The 25285-nt window shown below is 39.2% G+C and overlaps 1 protein-coding gene across 1 annotated transcript in view; it reads right to left on the reverse strand.

The window, feature by feature from the left end:
- Positions 1–25285, reverse strand: part of WWOX (WW domain containing oxidoreductase) — a 555885-nt gene that overhangs the window by 426950 nt on the left and 103650 nt on the right. Inside the window, exon 6 of the mRNA XM_079988231.1 lies at positions 2005–2093. Within this exon, the coding sequence (XP_079844357.1) occupies positions 2005–2093 (89 nt within the window). The remainder of the gene's footprint in view (positions 1–2004; positions 2094–25285) is intronic.

Consider the following 25285-nt stretch of genomic DNA (forward strand, 5'->3'; position numbering starts at 1 on the left):
TTCTCTCATTAACCATTAAGCTATAAAAACTGCAAAATGCTTACTACTTTATTTGCAGCAAAAGATATTTTAACTATACATATTAAATCATAAATATTTTACATGCTTATCTACCCAACATGCCCCTTATGGCTGGTTAGATCTTGTGCAAAAACATCAAAGCAAATGTCTCTTGAAAGCCATGTCCCTCTTTTCAAGGCAGATCATGTCCACCTTTATGGAGTTTCAAAATACAAAGAATATTTTATTTGTCTGCTCCAGTCTTTGGGAAACGAAAAGGAGCCTTAATTGATAGGTCTCTTAACAGTGATTATGCAGCCTAATTTAAAGACACAAAAAAATGAGCACATGCCCTACTGAATCACAGGCCAAAGGTCAATTGAGTCCATCATCTTGTTTCTAAGTAAATGCTCTAAGGCAGTCAACAAGGCATGAAGGGAACAGTCCTCCCCCACCGTTGGTCCCAGGAATTGGTGTTCAGTAGCATATGTACTATATCTGAAGAACATGCTGGTTTCATTTAGCTTATCACTTCCTCTAACAGCAATCTCACATGGTAATTGTCTATAGCAGCCAAACAGAGTCATGCAAAAACAAGGTATCAGCATGTATGGGGAATCCAATGAGGACTGAGCATGCCCAGGCAACAAGGAATGCAGAGTGCAGAGGAGGGATGAAACTGGTGGTGGTGGGGTATAGAACAGAGAGAGGTTCCTTATATCAAGTCAGGGTATTGGTTCATCTAGTTCAATGTTTCATGCATTTAAACAAATTCATACGCTCACCGAGGTAGCTTCACTTAGCTAAAAATGACCAAAAAGTAAAAGCCAGCCCAATTGCCAGTGTCAAGTAAAGATCTTCAAATACCTTACAGTGCAAATGAGAATTTCTTTTTCAAAGATATTCCAAAGATGTGTTGAGGCTTCATTAACAGACTGAAAGGCAATCAGCCTATTTGTGAGATCTATGGGTCTGGACATCTCATCAGGTAGGAAGCTGCCATATTCACTGAGCCTATAGTGCCTCAAAGCAGACCCGTTGAAATGGATGGAATAAGTTAATCATGCCAATTCATTTCAAAGGGTTCACTCTGAGTAGAACTAACATAGGGCTGACTTGCTTAGGCTAGCACAAGAGACTATATCTTAAAACAGATTGAACTGATTGTACAATGAAATAAAAATTTGTACCTGCAATTTGGAAGATCAAAATTGAGATTGCTGCACGGACTCAATTTTTGACTGGTTTCAGGGTTAATTATTTTTCATAATGGTGTGGTCATAAATTGGTTCTGCTCCTTTTGAATAATCCACAATTTCTGTCCCTGTACTGGAGTCTCTAGCAAAGTCACAGCCTCAGAAATGGGGCTAAAAAGTCCTGTAGGGCTAGGTGTCATCAGCAGCATGATGGGAACTATAAGACTTCCCAGAGGGGAAGCTCCCCAGAGGGGAGCCCCACTCCTGCCAGCCACCACCTATTTATCATTACTTCACATGTGATCTGAGAAGCCTTCATATGCATTATGTCTCAAGCATCTGGGGATCATGCAAAGTACAATAAGCAGGGGGGGGGGTGGCAAGAGAGAGGCAGTGCTTATCCCTTTCCTACATACCATTCCTACATACCACTACAAATTGTCATTCAGCCAGTGTGAAAAAGCAAGTGGATTTTCCCACGTCTAGGGTTCAAATTCCAACTGTAGCCAAGAAATACAGCGTGTAAAAACAATGCCCTTTAGCCACAAAAAAATCCTGCCTGGACACTGCTTTTCTTTTAAGATACAAGAGCTCAATTACAAAGTTTACATGTTATCTATAGTTATCCCCTAAGTCACACTAAAAGTTTATAGAAATGTGGATGTTTGCATGCAAAAAGCTGTACATAACTATTGTTGTTTCTCTGTTTACAGTGATTATGCTCAGCTGATAAATTTATTTATTTCTAATTATGATGCTGATGTAGTATTAGTAATTATGATACAGAACCCTCTCCCTGAGTACTTACACATGCTTGGATTTGAATGCTTCAACAAACTCCTGTACACAATGAAGAGATGCAAGGTCTAAGGTTATTGCTTCTACTTTGGCTTTGTGCTAAAATGAGAGAACATGAAGGAAAAAGATAAACAACATCAACTTGTTTGTATCACAATATCATGTTACACCAAACAGCTTTACAGTTACACATTTAAATTCCCTTGTTCAACATTAGAACACTGCAATGGACATAAATCAACCTGGAAAGCATAGAAAACAGTGCCAAATGCTATGTTCTAAATTTGTAGCACTTTTAAAGACAGACGGATTGTTCTCAGAAGTTGCTGATATTCTTAGGTTAGAGAACCAGGGCAAAACCTCCTGGAAAAAAAAACTTGATTTGTGAAGCAGGGGTATATCGTGTGATATGTACAGCTGACCTACCCTTACAATTTGGCAGATGTGTGCTAGATGACTAAAGGAGTCCTTCAGTCTTCTTAGTCCAATGAACCACAAAATAAATAGAACAAGTTGTTTTATTAATATTTATCATTTTTATTTTTTTTCAAGTAATTAACAAATTCACACTAGAAACCAAAATGCATGGACTACACTAATCACAGTATTTGTGCATAAGGTAACAGAACTTACAAGCAGCCTTAAATCAATCCTTATGAAGGGTCTATACAGATACTCTAGAATGGTAAAAAGGAGATGTCAGGGAACTGCCATCAGAAAGACAGGAGGTGGAGGGGCTCTCAGAAGTCAGGAGAGACTCAGCAGCGGCGGAAGGCAGCAGCAGGAGGAGAGTGGGAAATCAGGGAGAGAGAGAGACGAAGGAATGGCTCAGGGAGTCTTCCAGCGATAACAGCGGAGAAGTCTCAGGTCCTCCCATAGGTACACCCACTCCTCGCCGGAAACTGTCGCGCCGAGAATCTAGACGACGCGTTTCCGTCAAGGAGCTTTTATGCTGGAGTAGATTCCGTAAACGCCCACTGTCGGATTCTGCCAGCGACTGAGGGAGCCATGCTTAAGGGCTCCGCTAAAAAAACAGAGCCTTGCTAAGTTGAGCAAACTCTGAGGGACTAAGCTTTACACACAAGCAGCTAATCATCCCATCACAGGAGATGATATAAAAATTGGGAGAAGATATATAATGAATAGGAAAAAATGTTTACGATAACTTTTATCAAGAAACCAGAGGCCTTTCTTTTGGGAATTATGGGATTATCCATTGTAGTGTTCATGGTTGCATCTGCAGAGGCATCCCCAGTGCTTTTTTTTCTAAAAAAAAATGTTTAGGGGCAATCCCATTTTCCTACTCATATTGAAATACTGCCCCTCAGTGAAGCTAAACATAGATTTACAAAATGTTTACATTCTACATCAAAGAGTATATAATCTTGATTTCTTATTCTTCCAGTAAGTTTTGCCATTTCTGAGTACTCTGTCGCCATTCTTCTTTAGTTGGGACTTTTTCTTCTTTCCATCCTTGGGGAAAAATCACTTGAGTGACAGTGGTTGCATACATAAATAATTTTTTTGTATTGTCTCAGTAACTCTTATTGCAAAGTGGGTAGAAGAAGCAAGTCTGGTTACTCTCTTTTTAGAAAAAATAATATTTATTACTTTTAAAGCTTACAAAAAAGAAAGAAAAGAAAAAAGACAGGAGAAAGAAAACAAGAAAGAGAAAAAACAATACAATACAATATATAAACAATACAAAACACAACCTTAACACATTAAACTAAACACAATAAACAAAACAAAACAAAACAAGAATACTCTATCTTTCATTCCCTTGTTTCATCGACCTCCTCTCACCTCCCTTTTTGTATTAATAATAAATAATAAAAATAAAATTTATTTATATCCCGCCCTCCCTAGCCGAAGCTGGGCTCAGGGCGGCTAACAACAATCAAAATAATCCAACGATTCTAAAAACATTTCATTATAAAAATTAATTAAAATCAAATTTATGGCGACCAATAAGCAAAATTCTGTGCAGATTGCCAGAGGAGGGGGGTCAGGCTGCGCCCTGACCAAAGGCCTGGTGGAACAGCTCTGTTTTGCAGGCCCTGCGGAAAGATGTCAAGTCCCGCAGGGCCCTGGTCTCTTGTGACAGAGCGTTCCACCAGATTGGAGCCGCGGCCGAAAAGGCCCTGGCTCTAGTTGAGGCCAGCCTAACCTCTCTGTATTCCACTTCTATTAATTGTTTCAGCAATTCCTTTCCATCTTTCTCTATTTTCTGTCATATAAATGTCTTAACATATTTTTAATCTTATTTCCATTAAAACTAATATACATATTTAAGCTTAACTCCTTATAATATTTCTACTAAGGCCATAAAATTTCATTCCAACATTTTTCTATCACTCATTAATTTTACAGTATTTCTATATACAGACTTTAAATTTTCCAATCCTCTTCCACCATCTCCTTTCCCCAGTCTCGGACTCTGCCAGTCACTTCCGTTAACTCCATACAGTCCATCAACCTGGAGATCTTATGTCCGAGGCTCTTAACTCTTTTCCAAGTCCCTTCTGCAGGTCTTCGTCATATTCTTTGATGCTATAGAGCAGATCTCGGGGAAACTCCGGCCTAACAATATTTTTATTCCTTCTCGACAGGTCAGCCAGATTTCCATAGTTAAAGCTAAGATTCATAAAGTATTTCAGGACATGTTTCAAGATTCCTCCAAATCCAAAGGCCCCCAGAACTCCAGTCTCCTCCTGACCCAAGTCCATGTCCCAAAAGTCAGTTAATCCCTGCATGGAGGGATCTTTCCAGCTTTCCTTCTCCAGTCTAGGCCAGGCTCTGATCCTCAAAATTTGACTTTTTCTAGGTTCAATCATAAAAGGCCTCAACTTATAGTCCTCAATTTGCCTTTGTAAGGCTGAGGCTCCCACTTGTATTACTTTAGGTTCGAGAACAACAACTTTCTCCTCCTTCTCCACAATTTGTTCTGCTGAAGTAAATTCCTGTACCAAATCCTGAATAATTTCTGTATTGGTGCTCACTTTTTGTCCCAGATTAATCACTTTTTGTCCCAAGTTATCAATTTTAGTAGTCATAACATCGGTCTTCTTATGAAGCTGTTCCAACAAATAGCTTATCTTACAAAATGCATTCACTAAGGTCCAAGGTCAATCCCTAAATGGTCCAAGGCCAATCCCTGATTCTCACAGTTCTTATCCTGCAGCTGGAGATTCCCCAGCTCCACTCTTGTAACAGTTTCCAAAGCTCCCTCTAGAGGGAAACAGTCTCCACTTGTATCAATCCTTTCAAGCACAGTTCAAAAAGTAAAGTTAGTTTCAATTTTCAGTTACTTTTCCTCCTTTTTAAACGCAGAAGAGGACAATGGAAACAATATATTTCTCTTATTTAACTAACTGTCAACATGTTTTATTCATAGTCAATGAACTCTCCCAAAACTTCAATCTACTGGCAGCCCGTTTCCAGGTTCAGAGCAGTGGTAATTTAATTTTTATCACTCTCTCCTGCAGGCTTACATGATCCAAAATTTCCCCCCTCTTCTCCTGCTTCCAAGGGGGGGTTTAATGATTTTAATCGATGGAAGTTTAATCCTTTACATAAGGCTTTCCAAGACCTTAGCTTGCAGCTTCTTTGCTTCAATCTATTTACAAAAGGGGAAGGCGGACTTCCTGTTTGAAACCTTCCCGTTTCGGTACCAAATTAAGACTTTTGTAAATCCAATTTTCCGTTCTACTCACGGGTAGTTGTTTAAAGTCAAATTGTCCACAGGAAAAAGTCAGCGCTCTCCGACAACAGCAATGCGGCTTCACTCCGTGAAAAAAGCAGTCAATTCGAAGCACTGCGCCACTCACCCTACGTCGCTCCGGATCCCCAAAACTGGGTTTCCCCGCGAGCAGGGGAGACGCAAAGGGTGCCAGCCAAATCCCACGTTCACAAGCTTCTCCCGCCTGTGATTTTGGTGGGTCTCTGCCTTCGCCGTGGCGGTCAGACCCTGATTTCCACGGAGCAAATTCCTCCCGGTCGGAGGAACTCCGCCATTGCCGGAGGCACCAACCCGGAAGTCGCAAGTCTGGTTACTCTCCACTCTGGTATATTTCAAAAAAACATAGAATGCCTGCTCAGGGTTAGCTATCACCACCAGTCAGAAGCCGGTCTTGTCTAAAATGAAAATACAAGACAAAATATTGACCACCAATGGGTTTCTTTTTTCTTGCCAACTTTCCTTTGCAACAAAGGTTATCTCCTCTCTGTCTCTCTCTCACTATAATGCTCTGTTCTCATCTCCAAGGGGAAAATAAAAAATAGTGCTACAAACACAAGGACAGCAAGGGGTCAAAAAACATCAAGTAGTTCAACAGACTAAACCACAAGCTGTTAGTTACTATGCTCTTGGGAACAGTGATTCAAGTCCACACGCTATTACTCAGGTAATGCCTTTGCTCTTGGTGTCAGGTTGCAGGTTTCTGCTACTGGCTCCAAAAACAAAAAGGAAGCACCTGTAATATTAGAAATGTGAGGGGGAGGGTTCCAATGCCAACTATTCCTTCACAGGGAGAAATCTGCTGGAATAACTAAGCTGCATTTGGGGTAGAATAAAAATATTGAAATACAATTAATGGACAATTGTGATATACAAATGATAAATACAAGCTATGAATATGGGTTTCTAGTCAGTTCTGCCAGTGAACTGAAACATCCTGTAACAATACATTCACTGCCAGGATAAACAATGTCCCTTTATTTCCAACTGTTAAACTCATTTGTACTGTGCTTCTGTAGCTTTTTAGACTTATCAGGCCATAGATTATCGAGAGCAGTAAGAATCAGTAGAGGTATTTCTACAGCAGCTTAAGGAGTAGACTTTATAAGGTCACAAGTAATGAAGATGGTGGTTGTGATGTTTCTGAGTGTTCCAGACAAATTATGCCATAGAAGTACAAACCCTGAACACAGAGAAATTATCAAGGAAGAAACACATAGAATAACTGCAGACCTATAAGTTGTAAAAAAGAAAAAGAAAAAAAGTTAAATTATCATGTCTGGATTTTTAACCTGACCATTGTTAACACGTGCTTTGTATTTACAAGCTTCTCTTCATACCTAGGAGGGCTAGGAAGTTTTTGTTACTGTTGTTTTAAATATTAACTTCATTTTCTCATGACCTTGAGTCAGATGCTTCTAGTTATTGTTATTTATCTCCTTTATTTAGAAGTTATGAATTACAATTATGTATCTTGAAACATTCCATGAAAAATAAAGGGATATAAACCATATGCTTCATAATATCCAAATTTCTATCTGCCCCACCTCCAATATAAAACTTTGTGTGTGTGCTTTCTCCTGAGGAAAAACTGCAGTAGATAACACTCTTATTTAATTCTGAAAATTTTTCATGTTACATAGAGCAAATCTATTAAAACCTCTTAGAACATAATTGACAATATTTTACATTCACGCTTAGAAAAATGCTTATCAAGCCAGAAGTTTAACCAGAAAGTGAAAACACTCAGAAAGCTAGCATTTTCATGATATGTGATGTGCTCACTTTACAGCTTAAAAACTGTTTAAAAATGAACACTGCATGGTACAGTAGTTTGGCAGTAAACATGATTGTGCATTTATGTCTCCACGCTGAAGAAGGAGCCTTTTTCCAATAGGGGATTTTTCATTCTAATGCAAGTGATGATTTACATTAAATATAGGTAAAGTGTGGTTACATTTTCCTGAAGGACTGCAAGGAAGTGAAGAGAACTACAATAAGTTGAAGCATAAAAGCTTTCTCTGTCATAATATTTATTATAATGGCATATAAAAGAGATGAAATAAATAATAGATGATAAAGAATCCTTCAGCAAATACCATTACTTGTGTCTGCTCTAGTTTTATACACAATTGAAGACTCTTAATAAATATGCTGTAGTCCCTATAACTTATATAAGTGCTGCGGAGAGGGGAGAAATGTAAGATGTACTTTAAAAGGCACCAGAGTGGACATTAGCTAATTTACTGCATAATTATAGTCTCCATTGCTATACTAATACTGTATATATCTCTATCTATCTATCTATCTATCTATCTATCATCTATCTATCTATCTATATCTATCTATAACTATCTGTAACTATCTATCTATCAATCAATCAGCTATTATCTCCCACATACACACAAACACAGTGTTTCTCACCATAAACATATCCTTAAGTAGTATAGCACTCAAAACATTTCACCTTTTGAGGGTTGAGAACAAGATAAAGAACAAGATAAAGAAGATAAAGTTTAATAAAGAAAATTTCAGTCACCTACATTTGGAAAACAGTTGCCTGAAAGAACAATACATATTTTTATACAGACAAACAAATTGTGAGGGATAAAATGTGTTTACAAATAAAAGATTGCAAAAGAGATTAAGAAATTATTAAGCATTTAAAAACCATAAAAATTGTCCATATGCTACAAAAGTGTTCCAATCCCAATTGGTTCCCTTTTTAATAAAAACATTTCCAAATATGCTTGGATGGCCAAGTCCCTGGGTGGAAAACCTTGGAGGCTGTCTAATATTATAGTCATTCCTAAACCATTTAACAATTGGAATCCCGATTTCTTTGATGAACACAGATGTAAAACATTTTCAAAAATCTTTGAAGATATAACAGTTGACAGCCACACCTACTTGGCAGCTTATAAATGTCACCCACTGGGCTCACACACAACCCATGCCCACAGAATTCTTTTGCTTGATGCTGCCAAGTATTTTGATCATTTATATTGGACTTCTTAAACTTCAACACTTTCAAAATTTCATGTGAAAGTCCCTTTTATCTGCCTTATACAAATCTATATCATACCAGTTAAGCAAATGAAGAGGGTAATGGTCAAAGCTCTGACTTTATTCCCATTGGCCAGGGCTTTATTCCCACTGGCCAGGGCACTAACTCCTGTTGTCCACTTTTTCACTAGCTTTCTGCCCTGGCCAAAGAACCATTAATAACTAAATATAAACTCCCACCCAACACCAAATTTGCTCTGCTTTCTATATATATTTTTTACTCCAATTCTGACAAACCACCTTATAAACACTTAACTCGCTACACTTGATCTTAGCCAAAAGGCCAAGAAACACTTAACTGTATACCTAATTGTGGTGGCCAGATTACTGATTCTCAAGAACTGGAGAACTCTGATGGGAGACGCGGTGATGAACTGTCTGCCCAAAATTGTACTCTGCCATTCATAGAAGAAATGGCTCATGAAGAAGAAGAAATGAGAATGCATCAGCCAAATTTTATTCTATTTGTTCAGGCTTTAGGCCCTTATAAAGGAACATGACTTTCACCCATCTGACACGCTTGGGCATACTGTATGTGAATAAGTACTTTGAGGTGACATACACAGAGCTTGCTGGGTTAACCAAGGAAGGGCAGGGGCAAAGGAAGGATGATTTACTTTTACTTTTCTTTTTTTTTACTTCTTTTTTTCCTGTTTCTGTCTTTCTCTCTGCCCCCCCCCCCCCGTACACACACACACACATACACCCTCTATTTAAAAATGGAATAAAACATTGAAGAAGGGGCGTTGAAGCCAAAAAGAACTGTGCACAGAATACCTTCTCCCACGTCTACAGTATGTAAATCCATAAGAATCAAAGCTGAACTGACACTTGCCTAAAAGACTAGGAAGCACAGACAAATTAAATCCAGACCAGAGTATGCCATTAGAATAAAGCATGGCAGCTTTGATGCATTGGTTATGACAGTCAACAATGTCCAGCAATAGGTGGTAATGATGATCTTCATGCAAGATGGATGAAAACAAGGAAATGCTTTTATTTCAGTTTCAGGCTGTAAATATTACAGTCCCTAATGCATGCACTTGAGTATTTATGTTAGGCAGGCTTTATAAAGTCATGCATGTATTTTGAATGCTATGAGATTACCTTTCAGCCAGCTGAATGGGACAAATGAATCACATGGTGCAAAGCTTTAAGGCCAACTGAAGATATGTTGTCTGTTTTCAGAATAGGTTCCTTTACAGCATTTGAGATAAGTTACGGAGGACCATTAGAAGCCATAGTAGATGGAATAATTTTACACTCGTTTTTCTTCTGTTTCTTTCTGCCTCAGCTATTTTCATAAAAGACATTTCACATTTTGCATCTAGGGCTTTAAAGTAGTGCATGTCTTTAAAACAACAGCTTCGTGGGCATTTTTGTTAGTTATGTTCCTAACATCTTTACTGGGACTTGACTGAGTGAGAAGGAAATTAGCCAATGTTTCAAGGACATGATTAACTGCACTTTAAAAGGAAAGAAGGGTGCCATTCCTTTGCCTAAAGAGCCTACCCTTAAAACATAAGAACGGATGATCCATTTTATGTCTTGGACAAATACTTGTTTCTGAAGGCAGCAGGGATCTGGAGCAGCTAGTTAGGTGTGCCCAGAGGCTTAAGCACACTCGACAGGATTTTCTGTTCCCTGCTCCTTTAACAGCCCCCATGCTCAAAATATGTTTATCATGTAGCATGGGTAGAGAGGTGCTTGAGAAATGTAAGATCTAAGTCTCCTTAGACATTATGTACTTTTTGGATAATGACCTCCATGCCTATGGAGGCGTTTTCAGCATGTGGTAGAGGTGCATGTCCAAGACCACATTTCGAAGTGTGCAGCAGCTTTTTAGTAGTTTGCTACTGCATTTATGTTATCAAACATAAGACAAACATGAAGCTAGATCTTATGCATGTTTCCTCAGCTTTAAGTACAATTGCACTACAGTTCAATAGCGACTTTAGGTGGAATCTGATGTCATAAATTCCAATGATTATAGATCACGAGTGGTTCTAGATTTAAGGGAAGTGGCTTTTGGCAATCAACTGTTATGTATTCTGAAAATTCTATTCATTCTTTATTCTTTCAGTGTGTAATTTGGTTCAGAGGATACACTTGGAAGATGTGTAATTCACAAAACAAAAGCTAGCAACACCACAAAGAATAATAAGTTCCACAGTACAAGTGCAAACATCAAACTAAGAGTTTCTGGGAGGCAGCATTCTATTGTTCCAGGTTCAACACACTGTTCTTGGAGCATGGAATGATTTCACAACAGTACAGCCATGAGGAATGTGCAGAAAAGAGAAACAGGTGAATTCTTTATTCAAACAATTGTGTAGAATTATGCGTTGTGGAAGTGAGAGCTTGACCATAAAGAAGGCTGATCGCCGAAGAATTGATGCTTTTGAATTATGGTGCTGGAGGAGACTCTTGAGAGTCCCATGGACTGCAAGAAGATCAAACCTATCCATTCTTAAGGAAATCAGCGCTGAGTGCTCACTGGAAGGACAGATCGTGAAGTTGAGGCTCCAATACTTTGGCCACCTCATGAGAAGAGAAGACTCCCTGGAAAAGACCCTGATGTTTTTGAAAGATTGAGGGCACAAGGAGAAGGGGATGACAGAGAACAAGATGGTTGGACAGTGTTCTCAAAGCTACCAACATGAGTTTGACCAAACTGCGGGAAGCAGTGGAAGACAGGAGTGCCTGGTGTGCTCTGGTCCATGGGGTCACGAAGAGTCGGACATGACTAAACGACTAAACAACAACAACAACAACAATTGAGACATTATAATCTGTCATGAACCATCCCAGATAAGGAATACAAGTGTCTGATAGCTGACTCTTATTGGTGAAACAAAGCAACTTCCATGGTGCTCCAGATACACACACTTATAGCCTCTAGGCAGCTGTCCAAAGGTCTGGGCCCTATGGAGCAGTTGCAGCAACAGCAGGGTATCTTCGCTCCTCCAGCTTACAGACCATCCTCTAACAGATTGCATGCCTGCAACCTGAGACTTCTGCATGGAATTCATCACTGCTCTTCACTCTTCAATCCCCTCCTGGTTCTAGGAGACAGTGATGTGGAAGAAGGTGGGGAAATTACTGACACATCCCTGGCCTGAACTGTCCCTTTTTCTGTCACATCCTGTGTGCCTTCTTTCACCTCAGACTGCCCTCCCTCCCTGGCTCCTGCCTTCTGGGTGGTGTAAAGGTAAAGGTAAAGGTACCCCTGCCCGTACGGGCCAGTCTTGACAGACTCTGGGGTTGTGCGCCCATCTCACTTAAGAGGCCAGGGGCCAGCGCTGTCCGTAGACACTTCCGGGTCACGTGGCCAGCGTGACATCGCTGCTCTGGCCAGAGCCAGAGCCAGAGCCAGAGCCGCACACGGAAACGCCGTTTACCTTCCCGCTGGTAAGCGGTCCCTATTTATCTACTTGCACCCGGAGGTGCTTTCGAACTGCTAGGTTGGCAGGCGCTGGGACCGAGCAGCGGGAGCGCACCCCGCCGCAGGGATTTGAACCGCCGACCTTTCGATCGGCAAGCCCTAGGCGCTGAGGCTTTAACCCACAGCGCCACCTGCGTCCCTCGCTCTGGGTGGTGTAACACCCCATAAATCACTGGTCCCTTCTCCTGGGTCATTCTCTGCCCCCCTGCTCCCACAACACACTCTTTGGAGCCCTGCCAGCCCCTGACATCAGCAGAGGATATGTCCCAGATTTCCCTCCTATACTAGTAAGAAAACCAGCAGTGCTTATTTATATTTTATTTCCAATCATAACTGGACCCTTCCATGGGTTGATCATCCATTCCCCTGTTTAATGACATCTTGGAATCTTATTATGTTGCATCATGCATTGAAAGGGGCATTTAATCCTTTTGTTGTTGTTTGCAGTTTTGATATCTAGATATTTTATGGTTTGTTTGTTTTAAGAAACAATGTTGACTTTTTAAGTTTGAACTGAAAACAGTTTGAACTGAAAAGCTACTTATAAATCTTGCAAATATAAGAATAGTAATCTTCTTGCACCACAACATGGTACACTGCCAACCTTAAATCTTCTGGATTGAAATTTGGAGTGGGATGGTGGGGGACATGGCTTTTATGCAATACAGCATGAGCTTGTATTGAGGAATTGTCAGGATCATATGCCAGCCCAGCTGAAAGGATGCCAAGATTTCTTCCCAATGCTCCAACTAAAATCTGAATTATTTTAATTGTGCTTTTATCTGTTGTCCTGTTTGTTTCTAAATTAAATTCAAAAAAACAATATTGTTGGCCACTCTAAACCTCTGAGGATTGGGGTGGTTCAAAATCACAACAAATTACGTAACAAGTTGAATGTTCATGCACATAAGAATGCACATATGCAAAAGAGGGGGAAGCCATAGTTGCAGTTAGAACAACCCAAGAGGCTTTTACAGACTGGAAGACAGTGAGTATCACTTGTACAGATGGCAAGTATGGATCGGGAAGTCTAATGGCCAAAGGGCAGAAATGTTTAACCACATAAAAAAGACTATCTTTTTCTCCTGGGGTTCACAATCATAAGCAATGCTGTGGCCTGAAAGTGCAGGCATGCAGTGTGCTGTGCATTAATCCTTCAAACTCTAACAGATGCTGGCAGGGATTTAAACTGGAATGTATTTACAAAGTGACAAATTATGTTCTATATTATACACAGAGAGAGAAAGAGCACCCACAAATAGGCTGATAAATGTCAACTGCAGTTATGACAAGTGGTTTATTTTTATTATACAGTAACTACAATTTTCTTTTCTTTCTTTATTTTTTTCTTTTCCTTTTTTCACGGAGGCCAAAAGATTTATTTGTTGCAGGAAAAAAACATTATATATGACACGAAGTAATAACTGTAAGATTGCTGATATTCTGGGCAGTCTGCCCTGCCAGAAGCTAGGTTCAGACTGAAAGACAACATTGCTTTAAAAAACTGTATGCTGTATCACACATAGTAAATATTATATAAAGCTCTACTGGCATATCAATATCTGATCATTATGCTTGTAGACTAGATAACTTACAAGCAAAACACAATGGGCTGCTTCACAGAAAAATATGAGGGGGAAATTCCAATACCATTTAAGAGGGTCAGAGTTTCTGACACAACATTCCAAAAATAGATAGATTTTTTTTTTAAAAAAAAGATCATGAAACTATTTTTTTAAATAAAATAAAATTCTTTGTGCTAATAGACAGAAATGTGGAAAACATTGGGTTTAGCTTTATTTATTTATTTAACAAATGTTTATAGTGCTTCACAGCATAAAGGCACTGAAACAATGTACACGGGTTTGTTCAGATGTTACTACTACTACTACTACTACTACCAGCACACACACACACACACACACACACACACACACACACACAGGGCCAGTTCAGACTTTACAATAAACTGCTTTATAATGATAGAAATAAGCTGCAGTGAGCCTTACTCCCTCACTAAATTAAAGTTCCAGTCCCACTGACTCCAACAAACTGTGATTACCTTTAACCATTGTTTATTTGAAACAAGTCAACTTCAAATCAAGCTGCTTGTTTCAAAAACATAGCAGTTACAATTAGCCACTATGCTGGCTGCTTCCCATTACAATAATTAATGAAATCTGAACTGCCTCTATTGTGTGAGCATATATAGATATGAAAATGTAAATACAAAGTTGTATAGTAAGAGTTCCTACAAAGAAAGATCTCATCTCAAACGTCATACCCTTTACGATACCTCTCTACTGCCACAAAATCTTTTTATCATGCCCTATATTAAGATAAAAATTACATTATTAATAGTTTATATCTTTATAAAAGTCTTGAATTGATATCTATACTTTCTTTCTTTCTTGCATACAAATGTTAGGGAAGAAAAGATTATTGTCATGTTCCATAGGTTCTTATCGGAGAATGATAAACCAGGGAGCTGCCAAGCAATTTCAGGATTTGCATAGAGCCTGAGGGTTACCTGAAGAGAGTCTGCAGGTTCCCCTGACCCAACCCACAAATATTCCAGAGGAAGTGTATGTATCTGATTGTCCAAGCTATAGGGCTTGGGATGTGAAGAACGGTATGTGTGAACTAACCCAGTGCCTTACTGGCATAAATAGTACTCTATAAAAGTGATTGTAATATGACAGATCTATCACTGAATATCAGAAAGCAGAGGGGTGTCAAAAAAATAGCCACAATCAATGTCACGGCTTTGAGGGGAAACCGACTTTAGGCATGCCAAATGCATATAAACTGGGGTGGGGTAGAATTGAAGCGTAGCATGGGCATAAAGGACAATGGAATAGCATCCTTACCTAACAATGCTTTCTTTCCTGAAGCTGGTTCTCTGCAGCTATTTCTCCTTGGATCCCTACTAGGAGACTTGAGAAGGGTGCTTGAGGAGAACAGGGGGTGTGTGTGTGTGTGTGTGTGTGTGTGTGTAGGTTCAGTTTCCCCTTCATCCCACCCATGATGTGCAGTACATATTAATTTGGCAGGAACCAGCTCTTACATATGGATCTCCTCTGACACGCTCCCTTATCAGCTTCCATATGTTAAATCTGTTTGCCTCAAAAATCTAGAAAAAAGAGCATCCATTCTCATGGGATAATGCAGGTTTGACTTTTATCTCCCAGATGGAATAATTCAAGCATGTTTTTCCTACAGATTTACCACTGTTTTAGAATTTGGCCCTGCCATATGTATTACTTGTAATGATTACTAATAATTTGTTTTAAAGTTGTACTTTCAATCATTGCAACGTGCTCTGGTGCCTCAGGGTGAAGGGCAGGTAAAAATAAATACGGTAAATTAATAATAGCATTTAACATTCGTATAGCACTAAGTGTTCAAAACATCCCAGATATATTAGCTAAACGTAATCCCTACAACAACCCTATCAGGCGTGGAAAACTACAATGTTGGACTATAACTTCCATCAGCTCTGATTAATAGCCATGCTACCTGGGGGTGATAGGGAGTTGTAGCCCAAACTTTTTTGGAGAACATCACGTTGACTAGCTTTGCTATAAGGTAAGCCAGTACTACTATACCCCATACTGAACGTGTGTGTGTGTGTGTGTGTGAGGCTGACAGAGTTGCTTACCTCAGGCCACCTAGAATGTTCATGGCAGAGGCAGAATTCTAATGGGGGACTTCCTCAGTCTCTTAGCTACCAGCCAATATCAGCTCAGACAAACAAGTATTTTTTTTTACAACAAATTCCCCACTGTATATTTCACACTAACTATATATACCTTTCACCTCACAAAAAGTATAGCTCCTGCATATCTACAATCCTATACAGCATATAAAATTTGAGAAAGGGAGAAGGATTGGGGGAGCTAAAGAAACCCGAAACATTATCCAGACAGATGTTTATAAACAGAAGGTAACTGATAAAAAAAAACCTTGAACACAGTGCCATGCTATGTTGTATGATTCAGTGATGAACCCATTGGAACTACTGCAAAAAGTCTTCCTGGAAAAATTCCAGAAATTAAAAGGTGCAAACAAGCTGCCTAATACCCTTGCGTAGACTGAATTCTTATGAAGAAAATAAAGTTTATTGTCTGGAAACAGAGAAAGCATGAGGAAAGCACTAAAGCAATGGAGGTGAACAATTAGACAGATGTTCACTTAAGGAAATAAAGAGAACAGAAGAAGCCATCGCTGAGGAAATTTTACGAGAATACTGACAACTCTGCACCTCATCAAGGGCATTGGTAAAGTTAAAGCTGCTAAAAGCTGCTGACACTACAAAATGCCGCATTCAGGTAACATGGCTCATAGCAAAGTAACATTATACCCTACCAATTTCAATTTCCACTCTCTTCAATTCCCCCACCCTTCCCTTCTCCCTCCCCAACCACCTCCATGGCCAAAAAATATCCAAGCGACTGTGCTGTAAAGAAAATGAAATGCATTTCTTTGTGGTATGTGACATGTCCCAAATATCTTTTTACCCTGACAAACAGCTTCAATATAAGCAAAATGTATTTTCAGACGCGTTGCATTTGCTAAGTGACATTAACAAGTTAACACTATTCAGTGGTTTAAATGATAATAATACAGGAATGCATTCTGGGACTGGACCATTCTTGAATGACTTCATGCTTTTTTATTGTCTTGATTGCTTTCTAAATAGATTGCATATTTTTTTAAAAAATAAAAAATGACACATTTGTTGACTCCTATTCCATTTGTGTAACATTTTGTTCTCTTTTTCAGACACTGTAATAGGCCAACTTTGTTTCTTGTTTGCCTTTGTGCTGCCATTTTACTAATCTATTCATTTTAGCTGTATCAACATAGTTTCTTGTTGCTCTAAATAAACAAATGAAAGTATTTAGCTAAGGCCAGTATACTCTGCTTCCCTATGCCAAGGAACCAAAATTATAAATAGAAAGGGTTTTCCAAATGTCAATTCACGAGCCCCTCGTTTAGTTAAGCAGCTCTGGTATTTTTTTAATTGCAACACCCCAGGTCCTCCAAAAAGTGTTGAATATGAGGTTTCACAATGTTTGCCCCTTTCCCCCACTTGTACAAGCATGAACACAACTCAAAATGTGAGCCAATGATGCTTACTTATTACAATAATTACTTACAATAATGTTTACAAAGACTGAAGAATAAAAACAAGAGTTGACAAAGGGGCCACAACAGCTTTTCTCAACACTGAAGCTGCATCTGGATGGAATAAGACCTTTTTCATAGGTATGTGAATTGCTTATCACACTATTTCCCACCACCAAAATATTGTATGTTATATAAATTCCCCTTGTACGGAACATGCTTCTACTTGGAATCTGAAGAGTGTCTTCTCCCATTCATATTTTAAACTTTTATGTCACAGCTTTAAAAAACATTGCTTTTGAAAGCCATAGGCATGAACTAAAGGCATATGAAACTACACAGGCACCTGCTGTGCCCCCAGTCCCCTAATTAGGTCCATCAGTGAGGTGAACCTGAGCCTCTGCACTCAGTGGCTTGATGTGTCAGCCACCCAATATTTAAATGACTGCACTGCCCCTAACTAGTGCCACTCCAGGGCAAGGGTAGCCAATGCAGTGCCTCCAGATGTTGCTCAGCTTCTGCTCCCAGCAACCATGGCCAGTGGTCAGGGACAGGAGACATAGTATAACAACTTCTGGAGAGGACCATGTTAGCTACCGCTGCTCAAGGGCAAAGGGGGAAATTAATGAAGGCCTTCTCTGCAATGGCCTCAAAACTGTGGAACTCCCTCCTTATAGAGGTGCATCTGGCACCACAACTTTACACATTTCATCATTAGAAATAAAGTCTGAATTACGTCCTCTCTGAAAATGCTATTATCGGTTGTATCTATTTGATTAGTTTATTGTGGTTGTTTTATGGTTTGTTTATTGTATTTTAGTTTATGTAGCACACCCTGGATCTTAGGGTGAAGGGTAAGGGTAAACCAACTGGTGCAGATCTCTGTTGCTGCATATCTATTATAGGAAAGCCCACTGCACAAGCACAAATGTAGAAGGGGGAACCTTTGCCAGGTTATCCTCAAGTGTTGACCAAGCCCTGGTCTTTGGGTCAGTGCCTACATAGGATATGCTGCCTTAAGTTCTAGAATGGAATTAAGGTCATATATAAGAATAATGAAATGAAATGAAATGTCATGTAGTCAATTATTTAAAGCAAAAAAATATGGAAATTATTGTCATGTCGCTTATTAACTAGCCCATATAACCAAGGATGTTATTCTACCTGCCTTGGAAATAGGTTGATGAGAAACAATGTAGCGGACAAATGAAAACTGGATAGTGAGAAGAATCACTATTTATAGATCTGAGACTCAGAAGCAGCCTGACTAGACTGCTTTGGCTAACAATAAAACAAAGGAGGAAATAATAATGGAACTTTGTGTAACATGTGGTTTGGTCCTTTAAAAAGAGGCACAATGAATGGCTATGGAAAAAGGAAGAGAATATAGCCACTAGTGGTCATGGAAAAATGGGGAAACTATAAGAGACAGTACAGAAGAGAGGGAATCTTGGGAAAGGGGGAGCAGCAGTGACATAGGATCTTTTGCCACTCTGTGCCTAAGCAGCAAGATGGTAATGCCAATTATGTTAGATACCTTGAGGCTTAACAAGATAAGGCAAGAATAAAGCTATGCTTTGTGAATAGACCAGATGCTTAATATTCCTGTCATCAAATTTTCTACAACATCAAATTCTGAAACCGTTCATTATGAAGATGTTCATTGAATTGCTTTTGAAACATTGGATTAATAATAATTTAAGAGCAAAGACACTGAAAAGACAATGTGGGAAAATAAACTTTCCTTAGAAGCAGCAACTGAATGAAGAAGTTCATTATAATTAAAAAAGATCACTTCAGGCTTAGTTTAGCCAAGTGGTTTTCAAACTGCATTCCTAGGAACTGAAGGTTTCCAAGAAACTTGTCAATGGCTCCTTAATGAGAATCTGTAATGATCCAGCTTCCTTGACAGAGAGTTTGCCCACTAATATTAGGAATCCCTGTAAAGCTTAGGAGCAGAGGAGTGTCAGATGTGTTCTGTAGTACACTGTAAGGTTGCAATGAGCCCACAGCAAAGTCCAGTCAGCTTAGCTATCCCCACCCATGAAAGCTGCAGTACCCCAAGCAAATATATGCACTGTAGAAGGGTTCTGTGACAGATAAACTGGCATTCCATCAGAGACAACTCTATATGGAAATGCTTTATTCTATTTTATCATACCTTTCCTTCAAGGAATTCAGAGCAGTGTGTACAGTATGTCTGACCTCCAAACAGCCCTGTAAGAAAGCATAGTCTGAGTGCTGATAACTGTATACCCAGTATGGTTTGTGCAGTGGCAGAGCAAGGAGCTGAATTTGGATCTCCCTAGTCTATGTTCATATTTCTAGCTACTACACCACACTGTCTCTAAGGCATTCGAAAACTGTTAAAGGTAAAGGTAAAGGGACCCCTGACCATTAGGTCCAGTCGTGACCAACTCTGGGGTTGCGGTGCTCATCTCGCTTTATTGGCCAAGGGAGCTGGCATACAGCTTCCGGGTCATGTGGCCAGCATGACTAAGCCGCTTCTGGCGAAGCAGAGCAGCGCACGGAAATGCTGTTTACCTTCCCGCTGGAGCGGTACCTATTTATCTACTTGCACTTTGGAAACTGTTACTTTTAGGCAAATCAGTTCTCACAGCAAAGTATCAGAATTATTGCCATCTTGTCACTTACTGAGCAATTTAGATGTGCATAAAGCTTTACTACCTACAACCTAAAATACTAACCAGTATCATGACCTGCCACAGATAGCAACCTACCTACTTTTCAACTGAAAATGTGATTGGTCCATGTGTACACATATGAGTGGGGGTGCAGTGGTATATAGTGCCCAACAAAGCAAGATGAGGACCTAAGACAATGGGGATGCAGAGCATACATTCTGAAAGCTGAAGTTTCAAAACATAAAACATATTCACAACTCAATATGTGATTATATTCTCCATGTTATAAATGAGGGAGAGTCCATGCTCAAAGTGGTAGCTGAACAAGTTACTCCCAAAGAACATGAGCACAGAAGTACTACTGCTACAACTGCTACTAATAGGGGGTGGGGATGAAAGTGAGGGTGGGATGGAAAGAGCCAAAAGAGATAACAGAATCAAAGAATTGTAGAACTGGAAGGGATACCGTGGGTCATCTAGTCCAACTCCCTGCAATGCAAGAATCTCAACTACATCATACATGACAGGTGGCCATCCAACCTCAGGAATGAGAGTTCCTCAGGGAAGTCTGTTCCACTGTCAAACAGCTCTTACTGTCAGAAAATTATTCCTGGTGTTTAGGTGGAAATTCCTTTTTTGTAACTTAAATGCATTGGTTTGGGTCCTGGGAACATATGTGTTCAATATGCTCAATGGCCTTGACATACAAATTGACTTTTGGTGGAGGATGAAACACCAGGTTAGAAGGGAAATGGAATGCCCAGATCTCTAGCAGAGTGAAAAAAAGCACTCCACAGCAACTTTTTGTTGCAGTTGCCACTTGTATACTTTTGTATACTTCATTCTGCATCTGCTAGTCATAGGGAATGTCAAAGTACACTGCACTGCACTGAAGCTGCCTCTCCCATCAGCTAGAAATCATGCATTGCTGTCAGTCCATAAACTCAAGGACAGGAGCTTCAATCAAAAATGTATTGGGGGGGGGGGAATGATAATGTCTGGAGAGGTGGGACCATTCCTATCTTCTGAAAATAAAACCCAATGTAAATCTTATCCCTAGGAGGTGCTCTTACTCTAGTTAGAGTAAAAACTGAAGATCCTACTAGCCTAGAAAGCCAGAGAAGATCTCAATGATATGCTTCTTAACACAGCTGAATATGCGCTGTGCTATACCGATGCCAATGATCCAATTACAATTACGTAAACAAAGCATTTTGCTTTGCTTAGCCCAAATTGTGGTGTTCAGTTATTAGAGATTCTAAATTAGTTTTTAATTCTAAATTGCCCCAGTAGACTTCTTTTGAATATAGCTTTCCCCCCTAATTAGCTGTACCAGCACTACTATTTATTTTAATGTTTCAGCTATGCTCTTTGCAGACTTAAAAGATAAAATTGCAAATACTTTTCCAAACATAAGAAAATAACTCACAGAATGGCATGCGAGGTATCAAGGCCAAAATCAGTAACCCTGTTTCCCAAACTGTAAATAGATCAAACAATGATTTTGGCACCTGCCATAGTTAAAGGGTTAGTGTTTTCATGCACTATCAATAAAAGGCTGGTACCTTTCTATCATCATCATCAGTGGCCACCGTCTGCCTCTACCTGTGTTCTGACCCAACTGGGCAGTGAACATGAAGATCTGTGCAAGAATTTGCATGTGCCAAAGTGTGAAAATTCTATTAGCAGCATATACAGATGTCTGAATCTTTCATCCGCAGGTGTAAAATACTACTGCCTGTATGCCTACTAGCAGAGAACAGCTGCTTGAAGATTCAGCAGGCTGTTTCTAAAAGTGGGAAATAAGAAAAATAAAAAACAATCAGCCAAGAGACAATGATACTAAAGAAGTTAAATATATAAAGAATACATTAATAAATTGTAGCTATCCACTGAATAAATTAAAGAATGATACAAGAAGATTACATTCATGATGGAATATGAGGATTAAGTTTAGTGATCAAGGGGTAGAGGACAGAAATAGTATGGAATGCCCAGAGAGTTTATTCTGATTTTGGGTTGAATCCAAAGTCATTGCATGAGTGGGAAACAACTACCGGTAATGGAATTAACTTTCCTCCCCTCTGCTCCCTCCCCACCATGCTCCTCATACACATACCAAGATTCTTCAAGATAATTTTTAGGGGATACGGTGGGGGGGCAGGAGAGGAAAGAGTGAGGCTAAATCCCATTGCATGAGCACAAATTGTTATGCATATGCAATAACTTCATTGGTACAATACTTTGTTCCTTGGTGACAAATCACTGAAGGGAATAGATTAAATATGTTATATTAGAATATAAAATCCAATGAGTTACTTTAGACATGCCTAAAGGGATTTTTTTCCTTCTCCCCCCCTTTATCATCATGCCATGTCACAAATAGTGTTCCATGGTGATCTGGTACTCCCAACTTAAATCTCCCCAGATCAAAGAAGTGGAGCAAAAACATATAGTCCCTCCCCACTTCTACCGGGGGGGGGGGAGAGAATTATGGGTTGTATCCAACTATGTTCTGCTAATAATAGACACACTGAAATTACTGAACTTGACTAACTTAGGTCCAATATTTTCAGTGGGTGTACTCTGAGCTAGAACTTAGGTTATACACACACACACACACACACACACACACACACTCCAGGAAGATGTATGTATGCTCTTGGTAAAAAAACACACAAAGCAGTTACAGACATAGTGACTCTCACATATGGGCTGATTTAGAAAGGGGAGTGATAGTGAAAGATGAGCCTGTCACAGAGACAGCAAACCCCCAAAAGAAATAAAAGGTGTAACTTGCTCCTGGTCAAGCTCTTTGGATGGGTGATTGCATATATGATGGCTTGTATGTAATAATGAGCTGTCTCAGATCTAATACCAAAGGTAGTACTTTCATATCTCCACCAATGCAATGCTTTTCAATTAGCCAGTTCACATATTTAGTGTAGAGAAAAGCAAATGGTGTAATGGCACGTGAACCATATCTGACAGCTCTCAACTTCTCACAGAAAAAAGATCCATCCCAATTTTTTGTTCCATGGGCTTGAAACATGGGCAATGTTATAATTAAACCTAAAGTGATTAACATTGCAAGCACATAATATTTAAAAGAAGAAAAACTGGATGGGGGAGTTTTGGGTCTTCAGACACTACAAAAATGCATTGTGAGAAACCATAAAGCTCTGTTCTTCACCTTCAACTTTGCTGTTCTTAACTACAACATTAGACTCACTTAATAAATGGGTTAACTTTTTTATTTGTGAAAGTAGATGCAGAAATGTCTAGTCTAGAAGCAGCAGTTTAATATCTTGCAGCTAAATAAAATAGATGGGTTAAAGGGAGAGATATTTCTTCACAGTATATTATTTGAGTAATTTAACTGCCATATCTATTAAAATTACAAAAAACAAAGATAGCAAGAAAGTTGCCTAAAGACTTACACGGCTAAGAAAATGTAGCACGTGTTGAAGTTGAATTGTTGCATTACAACAACATCAAAGTTCACAACTGCTCCATGTGGCAATAACTAGCTCGATTCAACAATTGGCAGCATTGCTTTTATAGAATGAAAACATAAAATGCTTCTTTTAAGCAAAAAAAAAAAAAAAAGTTAAGAAATTAGAGTCAAGGAAGAAGCTTCAAGTGCAAGGCTCTTAGTGGTTCATCCATAGTTCAGAATAAAGCCTCAACTCCTTGTTGTTATATTCCGGTTCCAAGGTTCATAATTTGAAAATTGACTTTGGGGACTTTTTGCTTGGTCTATTAAAATGATTCATGTTGCATTCAACATAAATTGTGCATACACAGAGGAGGGTTTCGTTCACGTATTCACAGTATAATAACTAAAGTGAATTTTGTACGAGCTGCAGTTTGTGGCAGGGATGCAGTATCATTTGTCTTAATTTTTCTTCAGCATTACATTAGGGTGAGTGCATTTACATTTCCAGGTATGGCTAAACTTTACTCCTGCTGTAAAAAGAAAAAAGGGAATCAAATCTGCATATTTATGCAGCATAACATCAAGTAATGCCTTTTTACTGTCTCAAAGTACACATGGATTTACTTCCCATTTGCCTCTCTGTACAAAGGCAACTGTAAAGTGCATGAAATATTTACCACACATGAATCATATAAGGCCCCAAATTAAAAAGATAACAACAGACCCTTTTGCCTTTGCAAAAGAAAGATATGGTAACAGCCACATACTCTAAGCGTTTCTGTCAGTCAACACTGCAAGTGTAATGAAAGCATAGGAAAGCCAAGTCCATTTCTTAAAACTTTTAGGATTAATTTGATATGTGGTGTGTAAATTAACAAAGTTGAGCTGACATAAAAATGCAAGAGCTGTCTCATGAAATATGTATTTCCAAAAAAACCCCCAAAGAACACTGCGTATGGAAAGCCTAATAACCAACATCTTAAAATAATTTTCAATACATAAATGACAGAACCGCAGGTAAAGGGCAATTCTACACAGTGTATTGTTCTCCTTTTATTCAATGCCCACCCATCCACCTGAAATATTTTGTATGTGGTCATTTATTGCAGTAGCAAGCCTTTCTATTTAATGAAGTCAAAAACATTTTTCAAGAGAATTAGCATAAACTATATGGCCAGAGTATGTTAGCAGCACTGAAGTGACCTCTCCAGGGAGCAAGCCTGGGCAGTGTGAATGAAAGTCCTGGGCTGCCCAGATGACACCCCACCAAAAGCTTCTTCTCAGTTCTATGGGGACAGACTTGAGGTATAGAGGGCTGCAGCTGCAGGAAATATATAGGAGGAAACAGGAAGACAGGGAGCTGAGTTATATATGATCAAACTATTTGCCCACTGAGCCCAGTTGGGCTGATTCAGATGTAATGTTAAACCACAGCCCCACCTGCCCATCCACCATGCTCATAGGCTCACATTATTCCTCTGGAATGCCCACGGAGGAGGAATACAAAAGCTTTCACATCTGTTTCTGATTAATTTCAGCTTGCCTGAACAAACTGGTAAATCTCAACTATGGTTAGCAGAAAAAAGGCAGCTTCAAACCATAGACTATGAAGATTTGATTGCACTAATCATAGTTAGGATTGACCATAGGGATCAAATGACACACAATACTACAGTTAATCTAAAATGGAAGTTTTCCATTTTCTCCTCATTCTGCTGTGGGAGAAGAGGGGAAAGGAAGCACACAGGCTCAGAGGTCTCATTCTCATAACAGTAGTTTATATTTTTACTCATATTAAAATGAAATGCATTTTAAATTGGCTAAAAT

This window comes from Podarcis cretensis (assembly GCF_951804945.1).
Source record: "Podarcis cretensis genome assembly, chromosome: 8".
Lineage (NCBI taxonomy): Eukaryota > Metazoa > Chordata > Lepidosauria > Squamata > Lacertidae > Podarcis > Podarcis cretensis.